Source organism: Ceratotherium simum, chromosome 19, assembly GCF_057802395.1.
Source record: "Ceratotherium simum simum isolate JZ-2026a chromosome 19, ASM5780239v1, whole genome shotgun sequence".
NCBI classification, from domain to species: Eukaryota; Metazoa; Chordata; class Mammalia; order Perissodactyla; family Rhinocerotidae; genus Ceratotherium; species Ceratotherium simum.
Genome location: NC_141918.1, coordinates 14,496,297 through 14,523,704, shown reverse-complemented (window position 1 = coordinate 14,523,704; position 27,408 = coordinate 14,496,297). Strand labels below are relative to the sequence as shown.

Below are 27,408 nucleotides of genomic sequence, written 5' to 3'. Positions count from 1 at the left end.
AGGTCAGGGCCGCTTTCCTGATGGGTGTCAACGGCTGGATGAGGTCATTGCCTCCTTGGGAGCAACCAGAGAGCAAGAGCACCCTCCATTCTGCCCCCATTATGTGACCCAGTCTCAACTATAGCACAGTGTGGATTGCACATGATGGAACCAGGTCATTACCTACGTAAGCATGATGAAAAAGGACTCTTCAGAGTGATCCATCCAAAATATTTCATTCAAAATGCAAGACTGTTATCCCAGGTATCCCAAATGTTATATTTTGCATTTGTTTATCATACCTTTAGGCAATTCTTGACCAGTGAATTTTAGCCTAGATGTGTTGCTTCCCTTAGAGCAGTGGAACACAGCTCCGTTCACATCACTGAGATGGAATTGGTTTGCTATTTCTAGTCACTTCATTCCACTTTAACTTTATGATCATTACCTTTTTAAATAACATTTTCATGGGTCATTAGTTTTGTGTGAGATTCTCCACCTCCCATCCCCTCTTATTTTTTCCCATTATCAGAGCCTTACTTGTTAAAAACAGAAAGTAAATAACAATGCAGACTTCGGTCACAGTTTCATAAACATACTTCATGTTGGTACCTGGATATTTGCTTTCTGAGTATAATGAGTAAGTTTAAATGATTCCTAAAAATGGAAAGACAGTGCAAGCTCCTCCAGATGGAGGTTAAACCAGTATTTAGGAAGCCTCCGCCTGTTTGAACACTGGTCTGCAGTGTGATGGGGACTTGCTTTCTGTTTGGCATATTTGGAGTTATTACAACAGGCCTGAAGTGCGCCAGAGATGGGCTCCTGGGAGGGACACCTGCAGCAGTTCAGAAGGTACCTGCCATATCAAAGAAACCTTTAACCCAGAGCAGACACAGACAGGGGGATTCATTGCACCCCAGGTTCCCTGCTGATGAGTGTTCAAGGCATCCCCACAGACCTCAGCAGTCTCTCTCCTCTCCTGAACTTGTCTGGAGTTCTCAGTTGACAACTAATCATGCAATCTTGTGATAGCCTTTCCATCGTTGACTTGTGTTGTCACTTAATAATTGACTTTTCATTGTTTATACCTCTTCTCCAAGGCTAAATTGTAGGTTTCTTGAGCACAGGGCTGAGTCTTGTACTTATCCATTCCTCAGAGCACTTGGGTTGGAATCCCAGCCCTATGACCTTGGACGAATTCCTTCACGTCCCTGCTTCTCAGTTTCCTTGTCTACCAATAGAGGCAATTGTGCCTGCCTTGCAGGGCATTACAAGAGCCACCTAGCACAGTGCTGGGCACTAGGAGGTGCTTGGTGAGTGGTAACTCTGACTCATTAGACAAAGCCCTGCACACAGAAGCTGAGGAAATTAGCAGAATTGAATATGACAAAGCAGGATTTAGACTCATGTGGGGAAGAGCTAGTATGGACTCTTGAAACTTCATGGTGAGGACACCATCTCCTCTGACCTTGGGCTTGAATGACAGTTTACAATGCTGTTTTTATTCATGACTCTTTCATGACCATATGACAATCATTTCAAGCTCATCATGTCTCCTAAGCCCAAAAGGATGGGTGATCCAATTGGGATGTGGAGACTTTGCTTGTTGGCATCCTCAGTGCAACTGTTACATTTACACGCTCTTCCCTGAATAGAGAAGCTTTCTCCAACTCCTTCCAGCCATGTGGCAAGTGGTGACACCCAGGACTGATTTAATGGGTGATCTAATGACTGATCCATGGGTGTCTCTGGCTTCCTTAGGAATTTTCTTTAAAAGCAGCCATAGTGGAGCCAGCCCTGATGGCCTAGTGGTTCAAGTTCAACGTGCTCCACTCAGCAGCCCAGGTTCGGTTCCCAGGTGTGGAACCATACCACTGGTCTGTCACTAGCCATGCTGTGGCAGCAGCTCACATAGAAGAACTAGAAGAACCTACAACTAGAATATACATCTATGTACTGGGGCTTTGGGGAGGCGGTAAAAAAAAAGGGAGGAAGATTGGCAACAGATGTTAGCTTGGGGCAAATCTTTCCCAGCGGAAAAAAATAAGGCAGTAATAGTGGGGGGTGATGGTCAGGCTTACTGAGACCAACAGCATCAAAATTAAAAGGAAATGGTGATAAGGATGAGAATATGAGGAGGAGTGTATAAAAAACATAAATAGCATTGAGTGAGGTTCCCCCATTTCCCGTATAGTGATCACATCTGCCAAAACTCAAGATGTGTATTATCCACTCAGCAACTGGCAGACTGCCTAGGAGCAGAGCGGAGGATGCTTACTTATTGGAGGGGTCAGCTCTGCCTTGATTCCGCCATTTCTCTCTTAGTAATGGAGCCATGTTACAATGAAGAAATGGGTCATGTGACATTCTCGTCACCTTCTTTGGTTTCTTATAAACATGCACTTCCTTACCTTGCAGTCCCTTTTAAAGGCTCCTGGGAGAGAAGTACATAAAACAGACATAGTACGTACTACGTTGCTGAATCTGTTGCTGCGTCAGCTTAGTAGGACACAAAAGTGTAGGTCAGATGAGCTCCTTTTCAACACTGGTACAAGAGGACAGGACAAATAGGGACTCTTGCCTATCTTTGGTTGGTTGAATGGTTTGTTGGCTTACACAATGCCTTGCTCCAAAAGTAATCTCAGACAACACTCACCAAACAGACTGTGTTATCACCTTCTGTGCACTGTAGTTGTATGTTAGGGGCCCAGTTAGACTAGTGATAATATACAATGTAATATACAAGGTTTTATCAGGTGTTTAGAGACACTAGTTACATGCAGGGTGACAGAGAAATGAAGCAATCCCTGATCTGGAGGAGCTTGCTATGTTATGGCAGAAACAGACATAATAAAGTATAATAAAAGTGAGATGGCAGTGACTGCCCTTCTAGAACTATAATGTGGGTCTAGCAGTCATGGTTTTTTTGTTGTGCGGTTTTTTTTTTTTTTAACCAAATATCTTGAGACTCATTATCTGACAGAGAATTTTTTTCATTTGGAATTTAAAGTACTTCAAATATATTAATGATTAAAATCCCATTCAGTTATGTATCTAAGAACTTGCCCTTACTGGAAAGAATGCAGTGATGTAAAATCAGTGCTGCCCTGGAGCATCCAGGACATTTCCTCACTCTGGCCATGGGGGTTAAGGGGGTGGTGTCATTTGCTCTCTCTAAGAGGTCTGGAGAGGGCTCCCAGAGGAGTCGATGTCCAAGTTGAATCTTGAATAACAGACGTAAGTCCTCACGAGATTTTTGGCTCTGTGTGCTGCAGTGAGTGTAACACGTGTGGGATCAGCTACAAAACTTCCCAGTTTGTCTTGCTCTGCACTTATTCTCCCAGCAGATATTTTTTAATCACTGCTACTATAGCTTCCAGCAAGGACCCCAGGATGGGGGCCTTCATTTGATTTGTACCCATGATGATCATAGACCCGCCTCCCCTTCCTATGGGGTCAGCAGTGCTTGCAAGAACCTAGAGGATGCGTGATTTTGCATACAGGATAAGGAAGCCTGCCCTGAACACCAGCAAGTTTAATCCATTTCCATTTAAAAAAACAATTGGCCTTGGGCAACGTATTTCTAATTGTCTAAGACACTCTCTGTGTGTGCTTGCGTGTGCGCATGTATGCACAAGCTGTGTGTAAGTAGCACATTTTCAATCTGTGTAAAATGTAATGGATGAGCAGCACATGATGGTAGGCTTAGCCCCTGAAGATTTACCAGGAACGAAGGCAGCTGCGTGGCAGAGCTGCTGCTAATAATTAGGGAGGGAAGAGCCCATGTCCTGTGCTACTCAGCAGCTTCAACCATTTAAATGACAGCTGGTTTGTTTAGCTGTGTAACCCCATTCTTTATGGGCCAGGAGTTAATTTCTTGTTGAGAACACTGCTTTGAATTGTCATCATCTCTGGTATCATTGTGAGATCAGGTATGACATGATGACTAAAAAATCCCAACTAGAAACCATGATGAATGAGCATAACAGGAGTTGCTTTTAGTGTCTCTTTTTAACTCGATAAGTGAGAGAAAACTGTTTTTGGAACCCTGTAGACTTTCAGTTTTTAACAGGGCCATATTGCCGGTTTTTCGGTTGACAAGAAAACTACAATGCTTCCTTTGGCTGGAGTGAGCTACAAGAAGTGTCACAGCACTCCTTGTGTAGAATGGCTCTCAACAGGACTGACTGGGAGGAAAATGAATAGGCTTCCCATTGTTACCATGCTTTTTTGCCAGGATATTTCATTAGTGTAAACACTGAACCCGTTGTCATCTTTTTTAGCCACTTGACCCTGGTGATTTTCAATTCTGTGTGCCGTGATGAAGTACAGCAGTGGCATACACGAGACAGGCACTAATTATGGGAAGCAGAATCATTGCTGACCCAGGACAAGATTAACTGCTCCTTTGCAGTCTTTATTCTGGGACATTAGCACTGTCTGGTTATCTTGCCTCAGTTGAGGGATTCGGGACAATAGCGGTGCTGATGGTAACGTGGGCAATTTCCCTGTTTGTTTTGCAGGTCACAGCCAGGGGATTTGGGCCGCTGTTACAGTTTGCCTACACCGCCAAGCTGTTACTCAGCAGAGAAAACATCCGCGAGGTCATCCGCTGCGCTGAGTTCCTGCGCATGCACAACCTGGAGGACTCGTGCTTCAGCTTTCTGCAGACCCAGCTCCTGAGCAGCGAGGATGGCCTGTTTGTGTGCCGGAAGGACGCGGCGTGCCAGCGCCCACGCGAGGACCATGAGAACTCCGCGGGAGAGGAGGAGGAGGAAGAGGAGGAGAGGATGGACTCAGAGACGGCCAAGACGGCTTGCCCCAGGGACCAGATGCTTCCAGACCCCATCAGCTTTGAGGCCACTGCCCTCCCAGTAGCAGAGAAGGAAGAAGCTTTGCTGCCCGAGTCCGACGTGCCGACGGACACCAAGGAGAGCTCCGAAAAGGACGCGTTAACACAGTACCCCAGATACAAGAAATACCAGCTTGCATGTACCAAGAATGTCTATAACACATCGTCACACAGTACCTCAGGTTTTGCAAGCACATTCAGTGAAGATAACTCTGGCAACAGCCTCAAGCCGGGGCTTGCCATGGGGCAGATTAAAAGTGAGCCACCCAGTGAGGAGAACGAGGAAGAGAGCATCACGCTCTGCCTGTCCGGAGATGAGCCTGATGTCAAGGACAGAGCCGGGGATGTCGAAATGGACCGGAAACAGCCCAGCCCCGCCCCTGCCCCTGCCCCCGCTGCCGGGGCCGCCTGCCTGGAGAGAGCCAGGAGCGTGTCCTCTCCCTCGTGTTTAAGGTCTCTATTCAGCATAACAAAAAGTGTGGAGTTGTCTGGCCTGCCCGGTACATCTCAGCAGCACTTTGCCAGGAGTTCAGCGTGCCCTTTTGACAAGGGCATCACTCAGGGTGACCTTAAAACTGACTACCCCCCTTTTACGGGGAATTATGGACAGCCCCACATGGGCCAGAAGGACTCGTCCAACTTCACGATGGGGTCGCCCCTCAAGGGGCCTGGGTTGGAGGCTCTCTGTAAACAGGAAGGAGAGCTGGACCGGAGAAGTGTGATCTTCTCCTCGAGCACTTGTGACCAAGTGAGCACTTCAGTGCATTCGTATTCTGGGGTAAGCAGTTTGGACAAAGACCTCTCTGAGCCGGTGCCAAAGGGTCTGTGGGTGGGGGCTGGCCAGTCCCTCCCCAGCTCACAGGCCTACTCCCATGGTGGGCTGATGGCTGACCACTTGCCAGGAAGGATGCGGCCCAACACTAGCTGCCCGGTGCCAATCAAAGTCTGCCCTCGCTCGCCCCCCTTGGAGACCAGGACCAGGACTTCCAGCTCCTGCTCCTCCTATTCCTACGCAGAGGACGGGAGCGGGGGCTCGCCCTGCAGCCTCCCTCTCTGTGAGTTCTCCTCTTCGCCCTGTTCCCAGGGAGCCAGATTCCTTGCCACAGAACATCAGGAACCAGGCCTGATGGCAGATGGAATGTACAACCAAGTTCGACCCCAAATTAAATGTGAGCAGTCTTACGGAACCAACTCCAGCGACGAATCCGGATCGTTCTCGGAAGCAGACAGTGAGTCGTGTCCTGTGCAGGACAGGGGCCAGGAGGTAGGGAACCCACATAAATTCAAGCATGTGACCCACTCTCTCAGTCCTTTATCTGGACTCTCCCTGCCCCCTACCACTCCTAATTTGTCCTTATTTGCCAAGATGAAAGGTTACAGTAAGGGGCTGCCTCCCCCATCCATGGAGGCAGGATGCTTCAAGGTGATTCCAAATTAACCACTTTTGTCCTAGAAGACACTTGATATTTGATCTAGATTTCAATACTCAATAAGCAGAGGCAAGCTGCTTAGTGAAAAGAGTAAGTCTAACGCATGAAAGCATGCTTAGGTACTTCAAATCTCCCTCTGCTCCCTCCTGCCTTCCTCCGTCTCCTCCACTTGCTTTGAAAGGAGTCCTCACCCTCAGCCTCACTCCTCACCCCTTCAGTGTGAAGGAAAATGTAGAATCACTTTCAAAATTGATTGATTGACACTAGATAGACCCACACTAAACAGGTGCTTTCCCAGCACCCTTTAAGGTTTCCTTGTCAGCCGGAGACCGTGGGGCTGTCCCTTGTCCATTGTGATGCAGGTGACAGACAGCTCACCATCCGTCCTGGTCCCAGGGTCACTGCAGAAGCCCCCTAGTCAGTCACCCGTAACTGCATAATGTATCATTTCCTGAGCTCCTCACAAAAGGTGTGGATTCGTTTTGAGGAGTAGTGGGTTTGCACAGCGGTTTCTGTCTACCCTGAGAGCAAAGTGCTTTATGGATGAAGATTCCCAAAGGCTCCATCCATGTCTTACCAATGCTGGGAGAGGGAGCAGGAGCAACACCAGCCACATCGTGAGCAAGACTCACGTGGCTGAGGAGAGAAAAGAATGGACGGCCCATATGTTCCCCCTTCCCCCTGTAACATAAGAGGCCCCTGGAAGAATCTGAGGGAGTCTGTGTCATGATCTGGCACTGTCTTGCTGAGTGACGAGGAACCAGCCTGAGACTGTCACCTGTGTCTCAGACCTGCATCAGGAGCAGGAGTGAGCAAACCTGGTGCAAGTCCCTCCTCAGAGCTGCTTACCCAAAAAACACAGGGGGAGCTGAAGCGTGGTCCGCGGTAGGCCAGTCCCTCAGTGCACGTCCACACTCCCTGGATATTAGCCTCCAGTAAAGCAGGGATGTTAACCCAACCAGACAGCAGAAATGCCACACGGGGCGAGGTGGCCTTTCACAGAGCCACGTGCGGTTTATTCAGCCTCTGCAAGACTGGCGAGGAGCACATGAGGTTTTAGTTCAGGCATGTTTTGAAAATATATTCCAAAGCTCCCTGTGCCAGCTGCAGAAATGCCCTGTGGTCACTTCCTCGTCTTTGCTAGCTAGCTCTTCTGTTAGTGCCTGGCAAAAATGGAGAAAGACGGCAACATACTGAAAGGATTTAATTTAGCTAAAAGAAATTATAAAGGAAATTTTAATGGGAACTATTCCTATTTGAACACACCATATCCCGTCTGGTTTGGGATGGAAGGTTGTGCCCAGTGCCATAAGACAGAGTCACATCTGTGTCCCTGACCTGAGAGGATTGAGGTTTTATGAAAAGAGGAAAAGGCTGTGCTCTCTCCTTCCACACACATTTCTTTCCCTCTGATCACTATTGTGTTTTTTCCCTGAAAGTGTTCATGAGCATCACTGATGCAGAGGCCTAGTCGCTGGTCCAGATAATCAGCATAACGCTGTGTCTTGCCAAGGATTGGTGACTCACGAAAAGGACAAATGTCTCCGAGTCTGTTTTTCTGTCTCTCCCTTAGGAGGAGCGCCACCATTACTCTAAAGAGGTTGTGTTTTTATGACATTTGCGTATGTTCAAGGAACATACGTTCAAGGAACTGTCAGTTTCCAATAAATCTCCTTCTGTTTCTCTGGTATCCCAGAAGAGAGCTTAAAGTTACTTCTTGGAACTAAATGCCACCAACAAGAGCACATGTGTTTTTCCTGTGTTCAGGCCATGTCACCTGTGTACCTTAGAACTTTTGAGTTCTAAGTGAAATAAAAGGAGGACTCATTCAACCTGTAAAATAGTCATGAACAGAACTGGTGTCCCCTCAAAAAATATTGCTGCTTTAAAAAATATTTTTATTTCTACTTTTCAAAAAAAATATCTTCTTTTCATTTCTAAAAGTGAAAGAAGAGACATTTCCCAAAGCTCTCCGCCTTTTCAGGAATCACACTTAGCCCCACTCAGTAGTACATTTTGGACAAGATTGTTATAATTCTAAAGTTGTTCCCAATTTGACATTTTAGCGTTCCTAGTAGAGGAGATTAGGTTTTCCAAGAACTGTCTCCGGGGCTGGCCCTGTGGCCTAGTGGTTAAGTTCGGTGTACTCTACTTTGGCGGCCCAGGTTCAGTTCCCAGGCACAGACCTACACCACTCATCAGTGGCCGTGTTGTGGCAGCGACCCACATACAAAATAGAGGAGGATTGGCACAGATGTTAGCTCAGGGTGAATCTTCCTCAAGCAAAAAGAGGAAGATTGGCAACAGATCTTAGCTCAGGGCAAATCATCCTCAGCAAAAAAAAAATGTTAAAAACATAAAATAAAAAAGAACTATCTCAGGGCTCAGCCTGAGTGCTCCTCTTTGAGTTAATAACTTGCTTTCAAGAGTTACTTTGACCCCTGGTGGAAGGGTTGTTCCCAGTAATAACCTCAAAGGCAAATCCTTCACAAGATGAATCATAACTTGTTTTCCTGAACTGACCCAGAAGAAGCAGCATCTATGGGGCTCACTCTGCCCCAGTCTGCTCCTATATAAGGTCCGGGTCACTTCTCTTCCAAGTGAACCCCAAAGAGACACCAGAGTCAGAAACCAAAAAAAGGGTTCTCACCTCCAGCCAGCCACCAGTCTAGTGCTTCAGACTGACAGGTCTGTGCTCCTTCTCAGTCCCTCCTCCTCCACCTCTGGAGGGAGCCAAAATGTTAGATGAAGAGGAAAGTGTTGGCATACCTATATTCTGTAAGATGTTCTAGTTATACCCTGTTAGCTCTCTCATCTCAACATTGACTTCTCTCATCCTTTTTAACTATTTCCCAGCTTTGAAGAAAGCTTCAATTAGCACAATATTGTCCTTCATCAACTATCAGCTTTTTAAAATTACTTTCTTTTTTTAAATAATCAAACACAGCATACCCATCCCCTAACATGCCAAATGTAACAGGCTTTCTCTGTGCCTGAAACAGTATACAAACATCTATTGGCATCTCTAGGGGATTGGGTTTATTTTAATGGCATTTACTGTATAATTACTCAGCAACTTGCTCTTTTCCCATAGCTATCTGCTGTGTCCATGCCTCTAGGTCAATCACATAGAGCTCACGCCTGTTTCTTTAATATCCATGGGTCTTGTAAATCACAATTTATTCAGCTATCACCTATCAATAGCCATTCCAGTTGCTTCCAGTTTTTTTCCCTCTTATAAACATTGCTGCATTAGTAAACATTCTTGTGAACATATTTAGCAGTAGTGCTTTTATTTTTGTGGGTTAGAGTCCCCTAAGTGGGTTAAAGATTATGCTCATTTGTTAGGTACTACCTAACTACTTTCCCAAAAGGTTGTAGCAATTCACATATCCTGCAGCAATTTATGCAAGTCCATTTCCCCCTGTTCTCACCAATACTAGTTGTCACCAATCCTTTTGATTTTTGCCAATCTGATGGGCCAAAAATGATGACTACTGATGAGGTTGACATCGTTTCTTGTGTGTATTCACCATTTGTATTTCCTTTCCCATGACTGGCCAGTTTAAATCTTTGCCCATTTTTCTTTTGTGTTGTTTGACTTTAATCAACTTATAGGACCCTTAATCTTTAATATAGGAATATTAACCCTTTCTTATAAATGTTGCCTATATTTTTTTCTAGTCTTTTTGTTTATGGTATCTTTTCTGTATAGGAAAATTTAAGTTTTATGTCATCAAGTTATCAGTCTTTTCCTTTATGACTTCTGGGTTTGCTGTATTACTTACAAAGTCAACTTGGGAATTTTTTTCTTACCTCCAATGAAAAAATGAACATGTCCTAAAGTGAAAAAAGTGACAAAAACTATGCATTACAAGGTCCTAGTTCGCTTCATAAATAAACATATAAATAATAGAAACAGTAAAGAGAATAAGAAAAATAGGCAAAGTTGGAGAGAGAATATTGGGAAAGTTTTATTTCTATGTGTTTCTGTAATGTTTGAATTTTATATGTCTGTCTCACATAGGTTTGTTTTAATTGAGATAGAATTCACATACCATAAAATTCACCATGTTAAAGTGAACCATTTAATGGTTTTTAATGCTTCACAAAGTTGTATGACCATTACTGATGTCTAATTTCCAGAACATTTCATCACCCCAAAAAGAAACCCCATATCCATTAGCAGTCACTCTTCATTGCCCCCTCCCCTTAACCCCAGGCAACCACTAATCTACCTTTTGTCTCTGTAGATTTGCCTATTCTGGACACTTCATTTCGATGGAATCTTAAAATATGTGGCCTTTTGTATCTGGCTTCTTTCACTGAGCATGTTTTCAAGGTTTATCCTTGCCGGCAATGTACCCACAGGGTACCTTATCATGTATCGGTTCTTCACTCCTTTTTATTGCTGAATAATATTCCACTGTGTAGATATACCACATTTTGTTGATCCATTCATCAGCTGAGGGACATTTGGGTTATTTCCACTTTTTGGCTATTATCAATAATGCTGCTGTGAGCATTTGTGTACAAGTGTTTTGTAGACATGGTTGCAGTTCTCTTCAATATCTACCTAGGAGTGGAATTGCTGAATCATATGATAACTCTATGTTTAACCTTTTAAGGAACTACCAGACTGTTTTTTAAGGTAACTGCACCATTTTGTGTTCCCACCAGCAGCATATGAGTTCAGTTTGTCCACATCCTCACCGAGACTTGTTACTGTACGTTTTTTTTTTACCATAGCCATTCTAGTGGGTGTGAAGTGCTATCTCATTGTGGTTTACAGGTTCGTTTTTACAATTTGAAAATTAGAGAAAAGTCAGAAGCATTTTCCAAGTAGTAAGCTTCTTGGTGAGATGGTTTTGTACCACAGCATTTCTAATTAATTGTGGGTTTTAGAAAAGAAGCGCTAGAAAGACATATATTTTCACAGCTAAAAGTATTGATTAGTTGGTCTTGGTTAATTAACATGTTTCATGTCAAAAGGGATAAAAGTGTGTGAGAGCAAGTGTGTGTATGTGTGTGTGTGTGTGTTGTGTATGTGTGTTGTGTATGTGTGTGGGAGCAGGGAGAAATAAGGTCCAGAGCAAACACTGAAATGTTATAGAAGAGCTGTGTCTGACAATAACTCTTCCATCCAAACACTAACTTCCTGACATATGTTGTATGTAAAATTTTTACAGTCATTTTTGTGGTTTGTTGAATCAGGCATCTTTTTAAAAGTGTCTGTAATTGGTCTGCTTAATAAAAAGAAAACCTTGCTGGGCAGCACAGAAGTCAGCCATATTTCTAATTTAAACAATGTTTTGTGTTGTCTAGAAAGACATTGTTAGCATCTGGAACTCCAAAGCATGCTGTATGTCTGGAAGGAGAAACCATGCGACAAAGAAAGATCGAGCTGATAAACGGAAATAATAACTAATACTTCATATCTATAAGGCAATTCAGACTTTCCAAAGTGCTTTCTCCATCTATTAACCCATTTTATTCTTCATAGGGACCCTGTTTGCTAAGTAGGGCAGGCATTGTCTCCCTCTGACCCACAGATCCTCGAACAACTTCAGGACGGAGAGAATGAGAGACTTGCCTGAGATCACACAGCTAATTAATTGCAGTATCACAACTAAATCCCAGGTGCCCTGTGTTTGTTCCAGAAACTGGACCATGAGAGTAGGGAGTAGAAGTGCAATTGTGCAGGAAACAGTTCTTAGTCTGGGAGGGGAGATTTTGCCATTGACATCTGCCTAGCACTGCTGTCCCCGTTCCAGCAGCACTGGAATCATCAGCCCAGTGGGCAGCTTGCTTCCTCCCCTGACAACTTAGAGATCTGAGTGTCTTGAAGGGCATAGGTGTTAAAGGCTTTGGGGAGTTGACTGCACCATCAGGGCCTCCGGGTCCTGAGTTATGATTCGACTCCTGCGGCTTCTGTTCAACATCAGGTGGTGAAACCAAGAAAGGAGATAGGAAAGAAGATTCACTAACCAGCTTCCAGTGGGATTTCTAGAGGAAATAGATGCTTGTTTTCGGCTTTCTCTACAACATTCACATCTCTCTTGCTTCTCCAAGAGCCCCATCCGGCAAACCGGCAATACCAGGCACAAGAGGTGGGTTAAGGTAACTAACGTGAGGTGAGGCAGCTGTAGTGCGTCTGGTTCCCACCCTGTAAAAAATATACAGAGAAAACCAAGATCCCAGGAGAGTCCTCCAGAGCAAGAGTCATCATTTGGGGGTGGGAATTTTTTTCCCCTCTTTTGTCTCATATTTGAATTTTCTGCAAGAGGTTATATTTCTCATATAATTTTTTAAATGACATTTTTCTTTAACTGGAAGAAAGGGGATGTGGTTTTGGCCGCAGAAGTGGGGTGGTTGTTGGCAGGGGAGAGAAGGGGAACAGCTGATTTCTGTTTGGTGAGAAGGAAGCACTGGCACCCAGGGGTCCAGGCGGCAGCCCCTGGTCAGGCCCTCGGGGAGGAATGTTCAGGAGTCATTCACCCTTCAGGTGTCACAGCTTCCTCCCACCTTATGCCAGCCCCTGGGGCCCGAGGTCCCTCGGCACACTGCAGGGACCACTCGTTTCACTGACTGCACGAGAGCTGGAGCCCCCGATGCTCTGACCCCACCTTTGGTCACTGCTTAGCCAGCCAGTGCAGGTGCTGGGCTAAAAATTGCATCCTCTGTCCTGTTGCTCCTGTTGTGCTCCAGAGGGAAGAGAAGAGTGAGCGCCTTACGGGGCTGGGCAAAGTCAACAGGAACGGATTACACAAGCTGTAGCCCCGGGCCCGGGCTGCCCTGTTGGGCCCTGGCCTTGCTGACTCAGCGGCTGCCCCTGACTTGCGGAATCTCTACTGAGACCCAAAGAGGGGGCAGCCCCTCTGCGGCCGCCTCGGGCCCACGGAGAAATCAGTGCCCTCCGTCCCACAGGCCCTTCCCCTCCTCTGCTGCCTCCTTGGCCTTACCTCCTTTAGCCGCTTAGCCTCATCTGTGTGTGGTCTGCTGAATTAGCTGCCGGCCGGCCGTTCAGACAGGTGCTGGTGGTAGTTGGCAGGATGCTTCATCTTGTCAAGTTGGGTGTTCTGCACTATTTTTGAGGGCCCAGTGAATGAAAACCAAACCACTGCTGAGAAGTAAAATCCTGGAAGAATAAGGGTGTGGAGGAACAATAAATTAAGATGGTAAGCCCTATTGGGCCTATTTGGGTTGTAAGAATTCACCAGAAGAAAGGGAGAACGTCAGCCTTCTCAATGTGTCTCAACTTTCCAAGGCCAAATCTCATTAGCTGACTTTTGAGCCCCGTTTGGGGAGTGTTTGGGTGCCTACGAGCCTGAGAATGGAATATTCTGCCAGCTCCACGTGGCGGTCAGTGGTTGCCGTTTATCTCCAGGGAAGATGCCCATTGGCTTGGAACTTACTACTCTGAAAATAGCAAATAGCTGTGGTGAAGTTACCGCTGTGCCTTTCCAAGAACTCCCAGGACTTCCCTCTTGGTAGTCCATGTCAGTTCTCCCTGGCTAGATGGCGAACAGAGCCTTTTAAAAAGAAACAAGAGTGGTTGGGTTTTGTTTTTTTTTCACGTGGAAGAAAGTCTATAGCTGACTATTTTCTTTTCCTTTGACCTCTTTAAAAAGCAGCTGGAGTTGCAACAGCTCTGCTGAAATTTTATATGGCCTTTTGCTTCAAGGACTTTGAAACTGGCGTTGTTGATTTTTCCTCTTCCCTGTCAACCTCTGTCCTGTTTCCCTAGTGTTTTATATTCTCTGTCTGGATGATTTTAAATGCAGTAGCTCTTGGTATAGAAGGCCTTTTGACTTTCTCTGTGGCCTGAGCTCTAGGTATATATTTTCTGGAAATAAGTAAACACAAGTTAGAGCAGAAACAAATTGCTTTGTTGTCAGCAGAGGAGGAGACTCCACCAGGCGTAGAAAAGCTGCAACCTCTGCTGTGCAAACAAGGCTTCTGGCTGGTGGGGAGACATCCGTGTCTCCCACAGACAGACCTCTGTGTCATTGAGGCACCGTCCAGGATCTGAGTGTCTGTGTGTTATCCCAAGGGTATAAAAGGGAAATCAAACATTCTTTCATATCATTATAAGCCCTGTGCAAACACAGCCCCATGGACAAAGCCCTTCCCCGGGCCCGTAACAAGGAGCTGTTTGTCCTGGCGGCCCGTCTTTAGCAGTCAGAGCAGGGCTGAGTGGAGAGTGGTGTCGTGTGCACCGTTGCAGTTTTGCTCTTTTGGGCCAAAATGTTACAGGTGTCATGGGACAGAATTCACCATGTGGAAGTTGAATCAGAGCACCCACTGGGGGCCTTCAGCAAATGCCACGTCTAGCAGGCTCAGAGCTGTGAAGCAACCCGACAGAGCAATTGCATCCAGCCACAGAAAAGTCAAGTGATCACTTAGTGTGATTGCCTTTGTGCATCAGGATTAACTAGCCACAAATGTCGGGATCTGGACTCATGTCTGTGGCATCTGATGCAACCAAAGAAAAAGCCTGAGGTCAGGATAAAATATCTTCACCTCACTCCCCTGAACCACACAAACAGAACACTGCAGCTTCTGAATATTAAAGAGAGGTTGGTTTCTTCACCCAAAAATATTTTGATCAGTTAAACCTGGACCTACCCATCTGTTCTTCTGGTTACTCAAGTTCACAGCTGTGCTGTCCAGTGCAGTCACCACACGCCACACGTGGCTGTTGAGCCCTATAAATGTGGCTGGTCCGAATTGTGATGTGCTGGAAGTATAAAATGAGCCTCGGATTTTGAAATTTTAATACCAAAAAAATCTCAATAATTTTTATATTAATTACATGTTGAAAATATTTTGGATATGTTGGGGTAAATTAAATATATTACTAAAATTAATTTCACCTGTTTCTTTTCACTTTTAACGTGGCTACTAGAAAATGTAAAAGCACGTCCGCAGCTGGTGGTGTTTGCGTTGGACAGCGCTGGGCGGGCGCTTGAAGAAAGTCTGGGTTTATAGTGCCATCTGCTGGTCCATCGGAAGCAGACGCTACTGAAAGCGAGAATTAGGCTATCTGAGCTGGGAAACACTGTATTTCTTGGCCAAACAAACACAGCCTTCGTTTTCAGGAGCTCCTGAAACAGGAGCAGAACTGAACCCTGAAGTCCCTGCATCATCAGTGAGGGTCTTGGAGAGGGTAGTGACCCACTGCTGGAAGATGCAGGCCTGTGTTCTCATTGTTGTGTCACCTCATGGATGCTGAGGAGGCCCTAGAGAGCCATGGTTCCTAAGAAATATTTCAAACCACCACGGGGTTGTAGGCAAGCATTTAACAGGATATAAGGGGGACACAGATTCATCTGTTAAGAGACTAGTGTCCTCTCCTTGGATAAAGCTTATTTGCCTTGATTTGTCAAGACTTTGAAAGTAGGAATCTTGCTGGTAATAGTATCTGCATCAGTTATCTATGGCTGCGTAACAGATCACCCCAAAACTTCATGGCTTAAAGCAACGATAATCATTTAACATCTCTCCCAGTTCCTGTTGGTCAGGAATTCAGGAGTGGCCCATCTGAGCACTTCTGGCTCGGGATATCTCATGAAGCTGAAGTCGGATATTGGTGGGGCTTCAATCATCTGAAAGTTTGCCTGGGCCCAGAGAATCCACATCCAGGGTGACTCATTCACATGACTGGCAAGGGGATGCTGGTTGTTGGCTGGGGGCCTCAGTTCTTTTCTACATGGGCCTCTCCACAAGGCTACTTTAGTGTCCTTGAAGCGTGGCAGCTGGTTTCCTCCAGAGAGAGCAATCTGAGAGGCCTAAGAGGAAGCTGCAACCCCTTTTATGACCTAGCCTGAGAGGTTACACACCATTACTCCCACTGCATTGTATTGGTCAAGAGGCAGGAATGTGTATCCCACCTCTTGATAGAGGAAGGTCAACATCATGTTGTAAAAGAAAATGTGAGATGAGATGACTTGTATTTTTGGAGAATACAGTCTGCCAAAGTGCCTAACACTTGTCTAGCACTGTGCAGCTAAAAAGCACACTCCATTTTGCAGGTGAGGAAATTGAGGCTCAGAGAAGTGGGGTGACTAGCCTGAGGTTTCATGTCTGGTGGGAAAGACTACAGCTCAGTTCTGACTTCTAGTCTACACTGGTGTAGCCTGTCCAGGTTATCTCCCTGTGTCTCCCTTAGGCTGTTGTAACCAAGAATCATGCTGATTGCTCTGTCTTTCCAGCATCTTCCAGGTGTGCCATGCTCTCTTCATTCAAGTGTTTTAGATAATTCCTTAGATGATATCTGTCTATAAATTATCTTATTGAGTTGAGACTATTTGTCTTATGGAAGTAGGTTTCAACTAGCTATAGAGCCCCTCTTACAAAGGTGCTGTGGCAATATAGCTATATAGAAGATTATACATTTTCCAATATTTTCCATGCCTTTTGCTTCAAAAATCTCAGGAATGATAATGACATTATAATTTGTGTGTTCATGTTCTCTTTGATTATCTGAGTATTACATCTTATTTATATCTGAAACAGGAAAGAATTAATCACTGCTTGCTTTCAGTAGTTTCCATATTACTTGGTCATCTTTAAAAGGAGGTTTTACCATTTTTTGATGTTCTATCTGCCAGAATTAAAACGAAAATCCAGCTGCCATAATCATATTCTGTTACTCTTGGTTTCAGGTCAAACTTCCCTTTCCTGTAGATCAAATCACAGATCTTCCAAGGAATGATTTCCAGATGATGATTAAGATGCACAAGCTAACCTCAGAACAGTTAGAGTTCATTCACGACGTCCGACGGCGCAGCAAGAACCGCATCGCGGCCCAGCGCTGCCGCAAGAGGAAACTGGACTGTATTCAGAATTTAGAATGTGAAATCCGCAAACTGGTGAGTTGACCCGTCCGTTGCAATCAACAACCTGAATACCCAGGACTGATGCAAAGTTGCGGTAGTGGAGGCTGGAGAAGTAGAGAGGGGTCACCATTCAGGGAAGTTGGGTTTATTTTTAAACAAGTTTCTCAACTTGTTTAAAAGAACTGTCCTATATGTATCCTCTATGTATCCAGCTCAACCTTGTTGAGCTCCATCTTTCTGCTGGCCCGGTAGTGGAAAGTCATCTCAGGTGCCGTGTGTGGATCAGGCTGAAGAGGAAGGAGGCCACCTAATGTGGTCATAATCTGATTTTGGGTCCTCAGACTACACATGGCAATCCTTAGCCTCATGGTAAGCCACTGTCCTGATGAGAACCTAAGAGCAAGATAAGATAAGTTTGAAAAGCATGAGTACATGTTACCTGTTATCAAGGTAGTCCCGGACCTCAGGGTCTTTTTTTTTTTAATTTAGTTAATACCCACCAAGCAGGGAAAATCTGCTCATGTTCAGTGGCTCCCATACCTACAAAATAAAGCCCAAGTTCCTTAGCAAGACCCAGCGTGCTCTTGGTGATTCACTCTGTAGCTGCTCTCCAGCGTCATCTTCCACTCCCTAGAACTGCACTCCTTATAAAATCCCACTGTCTGTACTTCCCCCCCCATCCCCCGCTGTTTATACCTCTGGGCTTGTGCCTCTGCTGTTTCCACTCTACCCTGGACATTCCTCAACTGTTTCTTCTGTAACTGCGTCCTTTGTTCTTTTAAGAGTCAGGTTAATGTCACCTCTCCAGGAAGCCCCTTTCCAGAGTCCCCCGTGAGGCTGAGCACCTGCCCCTGGAGCCCCAATCTGACCTCTGGCTTCATGCTTATCACGTTAGTCTTGCATTATCTGTGTGTCTGTCTGTCTGCCCAGCCCCTGGCGCTAGACCGTAGGTTCCTCAGGACAAAGACAGTGTCTTGATCATCTCTGAATCTCCAGTGCAGGCCCATTGACGCCTCTCAAGAAATGTCTGTTGCCCTAAAATTTATTGGAAATTGTGACTGGGTTGTGAGATTATGAATTCCTTCTTTCTTTCAAATTTTTCTTTAATGTTATTTTAACAACAACAACAAAAATTTTTAATTTAAGTCACATAAGGAGCAAGATATTGCTGCTGGTGTGTGGGTCTTCTGAAAGCCTGCAGGGCTTCAGTAGGGAAGCAGGCATGGCTGAGCCCACCGGGTGCAAGTCGTCAGGGCCTTAGGCACATGTCTATGGTAATTCCAGCGCTGCACTCCTCTTCAGGTAGTAGAATAACTCTAATTGCCATATTTGAGAACTGCCTGATTTTTGTAATTGGATTCTTCTCTGTGTAATTTTGTAATACTGAACAAATAAGAAAGTCTAAGCCATACACCAGGCAAGTATCTAAAGCACTTTGCTAATATTGTTCACTTGCCCAAGAGGGCATCTCCTGGTTCTCCCCCAACTTTTTTGGAAACCCCTTAAATAATATGCTGTGTTTCACAAGCTCATCAATGTACGTCTGGGACTTAGAGCCTCATGCTTTTAACCAAGGCCTTGATTTATACGGCCTTTCCTGCAGAGAGCCAAAACACTATCACACACAGCACTTCATTTTCTTCCCCCTAGAAAGTGGCCCGGAACGTTTTGCAGATCAGTAGGCATGGAAGGGTCAATGGCTGGCCGAGATGATGTGGTAGAATTGAGACTGAGATTCCCCTCCTGGGACTGGACAGTGTTCCTCTCACTTTGCAGACTTCCAGGTCACAGGGAAGGAGGTCTAGGTTGCACAGCCACGAGTGTCAGATTTTTTTTTCCCCCAAGGAGACTTCCCGGATGTGTTTTGTTTTTTACCCGCCACCCTGTAGCTGGGGTACTGTGCCCATTCGCCTGGTCTGAGTGGCAAGGATGGTGCTGGCAGGCGGGGGCTGGCTGATGCCACCCTGCAAGCCCCCAGCATGCGCACACTCACTCCCTACTCCCACGCCGTCTCCAGCACACCACTCAGCTTTTACAAACTTGCATAATGTATTTCTCTCGAGTTGCACTTGTACATCTGTTTATTTTTCATTTTTAAAACATGTTTTCTTGATAAATTTATAAATATTTTAGCAGGTGCCCTTTCCCCATGTAAATGTCTGTCTCCGACACACATGCCCATGCTGCCTGCCAGATTGCATTCGTGTTATGGGGCGTGCAGCTCTCATGTAGGAGACCCCCGTGTCATATGTTTGCTTCTCTCCCCCCTCCTCATTCTCCCCTATCCTCTCCTCACCCCTCCTGCTCACCCTTGCAAAGGGTTGGTGAGGACTCACATCACACTGCTTCAGGTGTCCAGTTTCTTCATCCATTTCATTGTGTGCGCCTCATGGAGCCTCCTCATCTTCTCTCCTCACACAAATAGTTATGTAGAACCGTAATCAGTCTCCCCTCAGGGGCTAAATTCATCTCTCTGATGGGGTGATGAGTTTTAGTAATACGACAGCTTACGTGGGTTTTTCTTTAAGGAAAACATCTCAGAACCTTGGCTGGTTCACTAGGGCTCAGTGTGCACGCTCTGTCTGCCCTTTTCGTGTCCAGAGAGAGTCGGTGCTCAGGGCTCACTGTACAGTCCCCAGCTCTCCTGAAGAGGGGCGTTGTGTTCAGTCCATCTGCTACAAAGGCCACAGAGCCTGCGGACTTTGGGTCAACCATATGAAATTGCTGATGGTCAATTTTTTTTTTTTTTAATTTTCATTGTTTTTTTTTAATAGACTTTCGTTTTTAGAGAAGTTCTAGGTTCACACAAAATAGAATGGAAAATACAGAGTTCCCATATGCCCCCTGCCCCCACATATGCACAGCCTCCCCCATTATCAACATCCCCCACCAGCATGGGACATTTGGTACAATTGATGAACCTCCATGAACACATCATCACCCACAGTCTATTATTTACATTGGGGTTCACTCTTGGTGTTGTACATTCTATGGATTTGGACAAACGTATAATGACATGTATCCACCATTATAGTATCACACAGAGTAATGTCACTGCCCTAAAAATTCTCTGTGCTGGGGCTGGCCCAGTGGCGTAGGGGTTAGGTTCGCACGTTCTGCTTTGGCCACCCAGGGTTCGCCGGTTCAGATCCTGGGTGCCGACCTATTCACCGCTCATCAAACCCTGCTGAGGCGGCATCCCACATAGAAGAGCTACAACTCTACAACTATGATATACAACTAGGTACTGGGACTTTGGGGAGAAAAAAGAAAAAGAGGAAGATTGGCAACAGATGTTAGCACAAGGCCAATCTTCCTCAAAAAAAAAAAAAAATCCTCTGTGCTTCACCTGTTCATCCCTGCCGGCCCCTGAACCCCTGGCAACCACTGATCTTTTTACTGTCTCCATAGTTTTGCCTTTTTCCAGAATGTCATCTAGTTGGAATTGGTTTATTATTTTTAACCTTCAAAAATGGCAACCTAATACACTTGGGGGAGATTTTCAACTACAGGGTTTGGGACTGAGAGTTTTCCAGTTGATTCTCTGCAAACCCCAAAATTTCAGGGAACTGGAACCTTGACTCCCTCCCATTTTCTGGTTGATGGTGATTTTGCTGGTCACTTGGCCGGGCCTCAGAGAGGGATGAAGAGATGCCACAAAGCAGGTGCCAGAGTCAGTGGCACATCTGCTTCCAGACGGGATACTTGGCAGAAGTATGTGTCCAGGCTCCCTGGATATATATTTTTTAAGTTTCTAGATCCTGACCTGCTCATTCATCAGTTACACTATAATGGATGCAAAAACAAAGGTTGGAAAACTCCTAGAAACGAAGTCTTGTGTCCTCCGATTCAAGCTTGACCAGGCCTTCTCTTTTTCCTCTGTTGTCCAGGTGTGTGAGAAAGAGAAGCTGTTGTCAGAGAGGAATCAGCTAAAAGCGTGCATGGGGGAGCTGTTGGACAATTTCTCCTGCCTCTCCCAGGAAGTCTGCCGAGATATCCAGAGCCCCGAGCAAATCCAGGCCCTGCATCGGTACTGCCCTGTCCTCAGACCCGTGGGTCTCCCCACAGCCTCCAGTATTAACCCTGCGCCCTTGGGCGGTGAGCAGACCCTGGCTGCCTCCCAGTGTGCGGTGGGGGACGGCATGCCCTGCTGCTTGGAGCAGGGCGCAGCTCCCCCCGGGCCGCCCTGGGCCCCCAGCAACGCCTCGGAGAATTGTACGTCTGGGAAGAGGCTGGAAGGCACTGACCCTGGAACCTTCTCAGAGAGAGGACCTCCCCTTGAACCCAGGAGCCAGACGGTGACTGTGGACTTCTGCCAGGAAATGACTGACAAGTGTACAACTGACGAACAGCCCAGGAAAGACTACACCTAGGGACTCGGCCTGCCTCCCAGTTCTCACACCTCCCCACCCAGGTGTTCTGTGGTCAGCCTGTGGCGCTGTTTGTCTGTTGTCTGGAAGAACCAAGAAGGAATTTGGTGCACACTACAGAGGTCTTAGCAGCAATACTGTTTCTAAGTATTCCCTCCTCTCTTCAAGCAGGAGTGATAAATAGTTACCTTCACAATGGTGCTACCCCTTGCCCAGGCAAGGAAAGACAACAGTGACGATACTGTCTGTCTGTGGGTTAATTTCAATCTTAACAGGGATAGACTATAACACCTCTAGGACCCAACCACGGATTTTTTTTCTCAGTGGCCCATGTCACAAACCCTATCTCAGGAATTTCTTCTGAATGTTCAATTTTTTTCATTGAAGACAGCTTCTATACACATGAAAGTTTTATAGCTAGACTGTACATATTATATATAATATATATATAAAATATATATATCTCTCCATATGCAAAAGTCCTGCATGCCTCAATTTTCTCATCCTGAAACTGGAAACTTCATTTCTCATTGACAAACAGTTTCAACATTCCTCTTCTTTTGTCTCTGAGGCCAGAACTAGTTTGGTAACTGTTAACATGGTCATTTTTCTTGCTTCACGGTTCGATTTCAATTTGTACTTATTTATGAACAGAATTCAATGTTGGAAGGTTTTTTTTGAGGTTTTATTTCAGACCTTTTTTTGTTTGGTTTGATTTGAGCACCATCCAATGGTGTCATTTGAGTATTGTGGGTTCGTGTTTTTCTCGCAGATACTGTACAGTCATGGTCAACTTTGCCACTTGCACTGAGTTTTGGTCAAACCTATTTTCGTAAATGAAGTTGTAACTTCAGTATAGCTCAAGTATACTGTATATTCTTTGCTTTTAGTTAAAAAGTAAAACATTTTAGCTAATTAAAAAGCACTCAGGTGATAATTATGTAGGAAAAACAATCTTGCCAAATAATGAATTCATCCTAGGATGTATAGACAATAAACTGCTTGAATATTTTTCTATCTCACCTCCTCCCCACTCTTCCCTGAGCAGAGTTGAAATGCAGATAGCGAGTTCAGAGTTGATGCTGGATGTTCAGATTCCTAAGTGGGGAGAGAGTTTGGACATCTCACTCGAAAGCGCATCAAAACAGCAGGAATTCATGATTTTATACCATAACTCAGCAGGCATTGGCTCCTAGAAATCAAGTTAGAACCGTTTGCTCACGCGGGGAGTAAGTCCCATTCATTTCAACACTTCCTCAGGCCTCTGCTTGCTCCTGGAAGTGTAGTGCTATAGAACCTTCTCCTTTGAAGGACTTGGCTGCCCAGCCACTCAGCTTCCCTGCCCAGGGCCAGCCTCCCAGGACATCTCACCTGAGGGGATTTGAATGGCAGCCCCGGGGTCCTGCCTCTTAGTGGCCGTCAGCTCGCCCAGAGTAGGAGAGAGCAGGGCAGATGTGAGCCTGAGCTCTCCCTGGCACAGGCAAAAACATTTCTGCTTTCCTTCTCCAAATGGTTTGAGTTGAATTCTGAGGTTTTTCCACCAGTCTCTTATCCAAAGGCAGATTTCATTCTGAGGCTTTGGACACAATATGGCCAGGAGCCCTCCCTGCCCCCCACCCCGACCACACACACACCTACCCTCACCTGATAATTTTCTTCTCTTGCTGCAAAACTGGTTGGCTTGCAACCCACAGAGCAGCTTCCCTTGGCTCTGGGGGCGTGTTGGCCCCTGGCCACGTTTACAGGAAGGTGTGCCCGAGCCGCAGAGGAGGAGGAGTCGGGCTCCCTCCCTCCTGTGGGCCCTCCAGCCTGGCTTGGGGGAAGAGTCCCAGATGAATGGTTTGATGTGGGGATGGGGTGGTGGGCAATGGGGACTAGATGGTTGACTTCGTTTCTTTATTTGTGCCATTGTTTGGACAATATTAAAGCTGCATGTAAAACGGGAAATTAGTATATGATGTAGGCGAAAAGTGAAATCATAGTAACATATGTTTTAGTATTATTAACTTTTTTCTGTACAAATATTAGCGCTAAATGTTTAAATATGTATGAATGCCAGAAATTTGTTGGATCAAGCGGTAGGATTTTTTTTTTAAAAGGCTTTTCTTTTAAAATAGTTCCACTTTTAAAACCTGCCTCTGGGTTTTTGTTCTTTCTCGTGTGTGTGTGTGTGTGTGTATGTGTGTGCGCCTGTCTGAGACAGATTTTGATCAAGCTCTGAGTTAGAGCTACCATTTTTATTCCGGTTGTTGGAATTTCTCCGCCTAGTAGAACGGTTCTGTGCTTCACCGTGAGGTTGGCCTCTGTGGAAAACTGGTGACAGCTCGAATTTAAACTCAAGGTGAATCACGTATCGCACCCACAGGTATGTGTTGTGGTGGTGGAGTCAGCTAACAGCATTTTGTTTTTAACTCTCTTGTTGCCTTTTTTAAGTGACCTCTTTTTTGAAAAAAACGAATGTTTTCTGCTCGTATCGTGACCAGGTCCAAACCCGCTTGTTGGCGTGATTTACCCTGGTGACAACTCATGTGCAACTGGTAGTCTTGACCACATTCCGTCCGGTCCCCCCTCTGTTGTTCGGTCGCCACACACCTGCCCAGCAGCCGTTTCCGGGTGGGGAGGGGTCTCTGTATTTCTCTCCACACTAACTCAGCCCACATCCTCCTCCCGCCACCCCCCACCTTGCTTTTCTTCCTCTTCCCCTACCGAACCCCTGCCGTGGAAACTGGTTAAAAACACTGCTCAAAAAACTGTCTTTCAACTTCTGAGAGATTTTTAACAAGTTATTATTTTGTTCACTGTCCACCAAGAACAGCGACTGGCTTTGTGCAATTGTTTATGTGACATGTCTGCGTCTCTACTACTCTGAACCATGTGTTTGTCAAAATTATTTCTGGGTTGATTCAAAAGGAGGACTAGCTGGGGGCCAGAATCCAAATGGCCTCAGTGGGAGCCCACCTCGTTTCTCTGGGATCCACTGGCGAAGCCCACGTCTTTTATGAAAAAGAAAAACAGTTAACAGCAAGGAGTAGTGTTCGCAATGCAGGGTGACATTTAGTTGTGTGTTTAAGGGTCCCTTCTTACAAAAATAAAGGACCCTCCAATCATGAACTGTTTAGGAGTCTCCAAGTGGCCAGGGTAGCATGGCTTATAGGGACGGGGACAGTGGAGGTGGCCCTGGGCTAGTTAACACCCTCCTGAATCTAGTCCTCCCCATGGATCTGCCTTTGTTCTGCTTGTGTCTGCAGACAACCTCCCTGCATTCAGGTTGGTCAGGCTTCAGGCAGGTGAGTGCTTTCCTGTATGTGTCTGTCTCACTGCGTTATCTGGGGGTGCCTTGAATAAAAGCGAACTTCATGACATACTGATTCTGGAACAAAATAGTTGCAAAAACAAACAAAAAGAGCTGGCAAAGTTCCTAGGCCGACCTGCTACTTCTCTTCCGGGTTTCCTAACAATGACTCAGGCGTCAGAGGTGATGCTGCAGAAGAAACGTTATTTTGTATATTGTACAAGTAATTTATTAACTGTCTTTCTAAAGGTATGCTGCTTTTAAGATGCACTATGATTTGGGATTTAATCCTTGTGTTGCTTTCTCAAGGAAGTAAAGAAAGGCTAGTGATTGGTATGCCAGCTGCCCCTTCTCCTTACAAAGGAGGGAGGGACCAGCTCCGGGACTTACATGAGAGGACGGCTGAAAGGGGGCACAGCGTGACGTGCAGTGCCATTGTCAGGAGGTCTAAGCCTTCGCTTTCTCTTTTAATACTTTATGATTGCCATTAAAGAAGAAGAAGAAACAAATAAAATTATAAGCCTTTTAAGAAACCGTCAAGTCCTGCCCCTACGAGCTGCTCCGTGTGCTATGGAGTGGCAGAATCCTCTCAAAATGAGGAAGCCTGCAAAGCTCTTTCAAACCCCTACCTGGCTATCTAGTTCTGTACATTATACCCCATTTAAAGTAGGAGCTGCTTCATAAACGACTTCAAACTGTCCACTATTGCTTAGAGTTTTGAAGGAGTTGCAGACCTAGAAGGAGCAAGAGTCAAGTTTTGTCCTCAAATCACTGTAAATAGACTAAGGAACATAATTTTTTTTTTCTTTTTTAAGAATAAAGCTGTTCACTGTATGATGAGTTAGTGTTCCTTCCCCAAATCAAGGATTTTGTTGTAGGTTCAGTTTCTGCCAAGTCAGTTCACAGCGCAGTGCCCTGTGTGGAGTTGGTTATTCTTGCAGGAAGTCCGTGTGCGTGGAGGCGTTCTGTGTTCAAGCTGTCTGTTTTCAATTCCACCCGAGCCATCTCATGACCCAGGCATCAAAGATTGATGCTGTAGAATAGAAGATATTTGTACACAAATAGCGTGTGCAAATAGTGTCTGTACATAGAAAAGACTTTGTGGCAGATTGAGGATAAATTATTCAACTGACGGTGCAAAATCATTTCTTGCAAAGAAAAGTAAGTGTATAGTATTTTGCTACACTCCTCCCTGGGAGATAATATTTATATCAAATGGATATCAGTGCATTTTAATTGTAATATGAAAATGATGCTGCCATTTTGTGAAGAATACCCACTTGGTTGCAGAGGCCCACTTTCGTAGCTTTGATTTAATGTTGTGACGTGGTGTATGTGTTTTGCTCTCAAGCAATGGATAAGCAACTTTGACTTTCATTTTCATTCCAGTTTATTGACCTCAGATAAAACAGTGGCCCTCCTTAGAAGCAGAAGTGCACCGAGACCATTCATTTCAGGTAGACTCGCATTCAGTGCCAAATGCTCCCGTGGGGATGGTGGACATGTTTATCAGGAAACAGTGAAGGGACTTGGAAAAAGAGGGGTTTTCCTACAGATTGATGCTAAGTCTTCTACCAAAACATGTCTGGAGGCAGAGGGATGACCTCCACTTGAGTCCTAACAATGCATTTTGCACGTGTGAATGCTGGCATGCCCATTCACGCTCTAAGAGACCTGCCACTTCCACTGAGTGATGAGGAAGATTCCAAATGCATCTGGGAGCTTTGGGTGCTGGTTACACGCAGTGAGCCTTGCAAGGCAAGCACCACCTTTGCTTGTGTGGCCAAAAGGGCCTGTGAGAATTTGTTCCAGAACCAGTCTGATGCAAGTGCACCTCTAATAAATGCCTTACAAACTCCAGAGGCCATATTCAAAACAGGGTCTTCTCAGTGTATGCAAGGGGCTGCAGCCCTCCTCTCTTCCTCCCCAGGTTGAACAATACGGACAGTTTCACACATATCTACCTGTATAACCCTCTGTACCTCTCATAACTGGTCAATGACTGTAACAGGTTACATCAGGTGTTTTTCTACATACTTTTTACACAGATTCTATGCGATTAATGTAACTTAATTCAATGCATCATTTTATTGTACTAGTTCTTAGGCTTGTCTTTTTTTTCTAAGTGATTGTGGTTTTTCTTGTGGTTTTTATTGTAAAAATGAAATGGCTGTTGATGCTTATTCTCTGTAACTAAGAATTTTTACCTTTTTGGGGGAAAAAAGCATTGCTATGAACTAATGAATTGAAACTTCATTTACTCATTGTAAATACACTATTGTGCAAAAAAAAATTTTCAGTCAGTTGAATTGCTAGTGTTAACTGAATTTTGTCTAGACACCATTTCTGTTGATGAAATAAAGACATATCATTATGCATTGTAAACTGATTTTCTCTGCCTCCAATCCCTGTGTTACAGGTTACAGAGCCGAGGGCCTTAGGAAATCTGTTCTCCCAGAGAAGCCATGTCTCTTCCTCTAGTTTGGACCCTTACCTGCTACCTGATTTATCTGATTAGAAATCTAAAACATGTGATAATGCTACTGTGATTCCTGAACTCTGCATTTTAAAAATCCCTAGTGCCTCTGAGAGTAGAGAAAAGGCATTAAACCCAGTTTCCTGGTTCTGATAGTGCACGATAGCT

At 45.2% G+C, this 27,408-nt stretch overlaps 1 protein-coding gene across 3 annotated transcripts in view; it reads left to right on the top strand.

Annotated features, from left to right (window-relative positions):
* The window catches only part of BACH2 (BACH transcriptional regulator 2), a 331,444-nt gene extending 304,281 nt beyond the window's left edge, over positions 1-27,163 (top strand). For all 3 annotated transcript variants that reach the window (XM_004422127.3, XM_087443892.1, XM_087443893.1), the window contains 3 exons: positions 4,503-6,095; positions 16,929-17,135; positions 20,993-27,163. In XM_004422127.3, the coding sequence (XP_004422184.1) occupies positions 4,503-6,095; positions 16,929-17,135; positions 20,993-21,475 (2,283 nt within the window). In that variant the 3' untranslated portion in view covers positions 21,476-27,163. The remainder of the gene's footprint in view (positions 1-4,502; positions 6,096-16,928; positions 17,136-20,992) is intronic.
* The last annotated feature ends 245 nt before the right edge of the window (positions 27,164-27,408 follow it).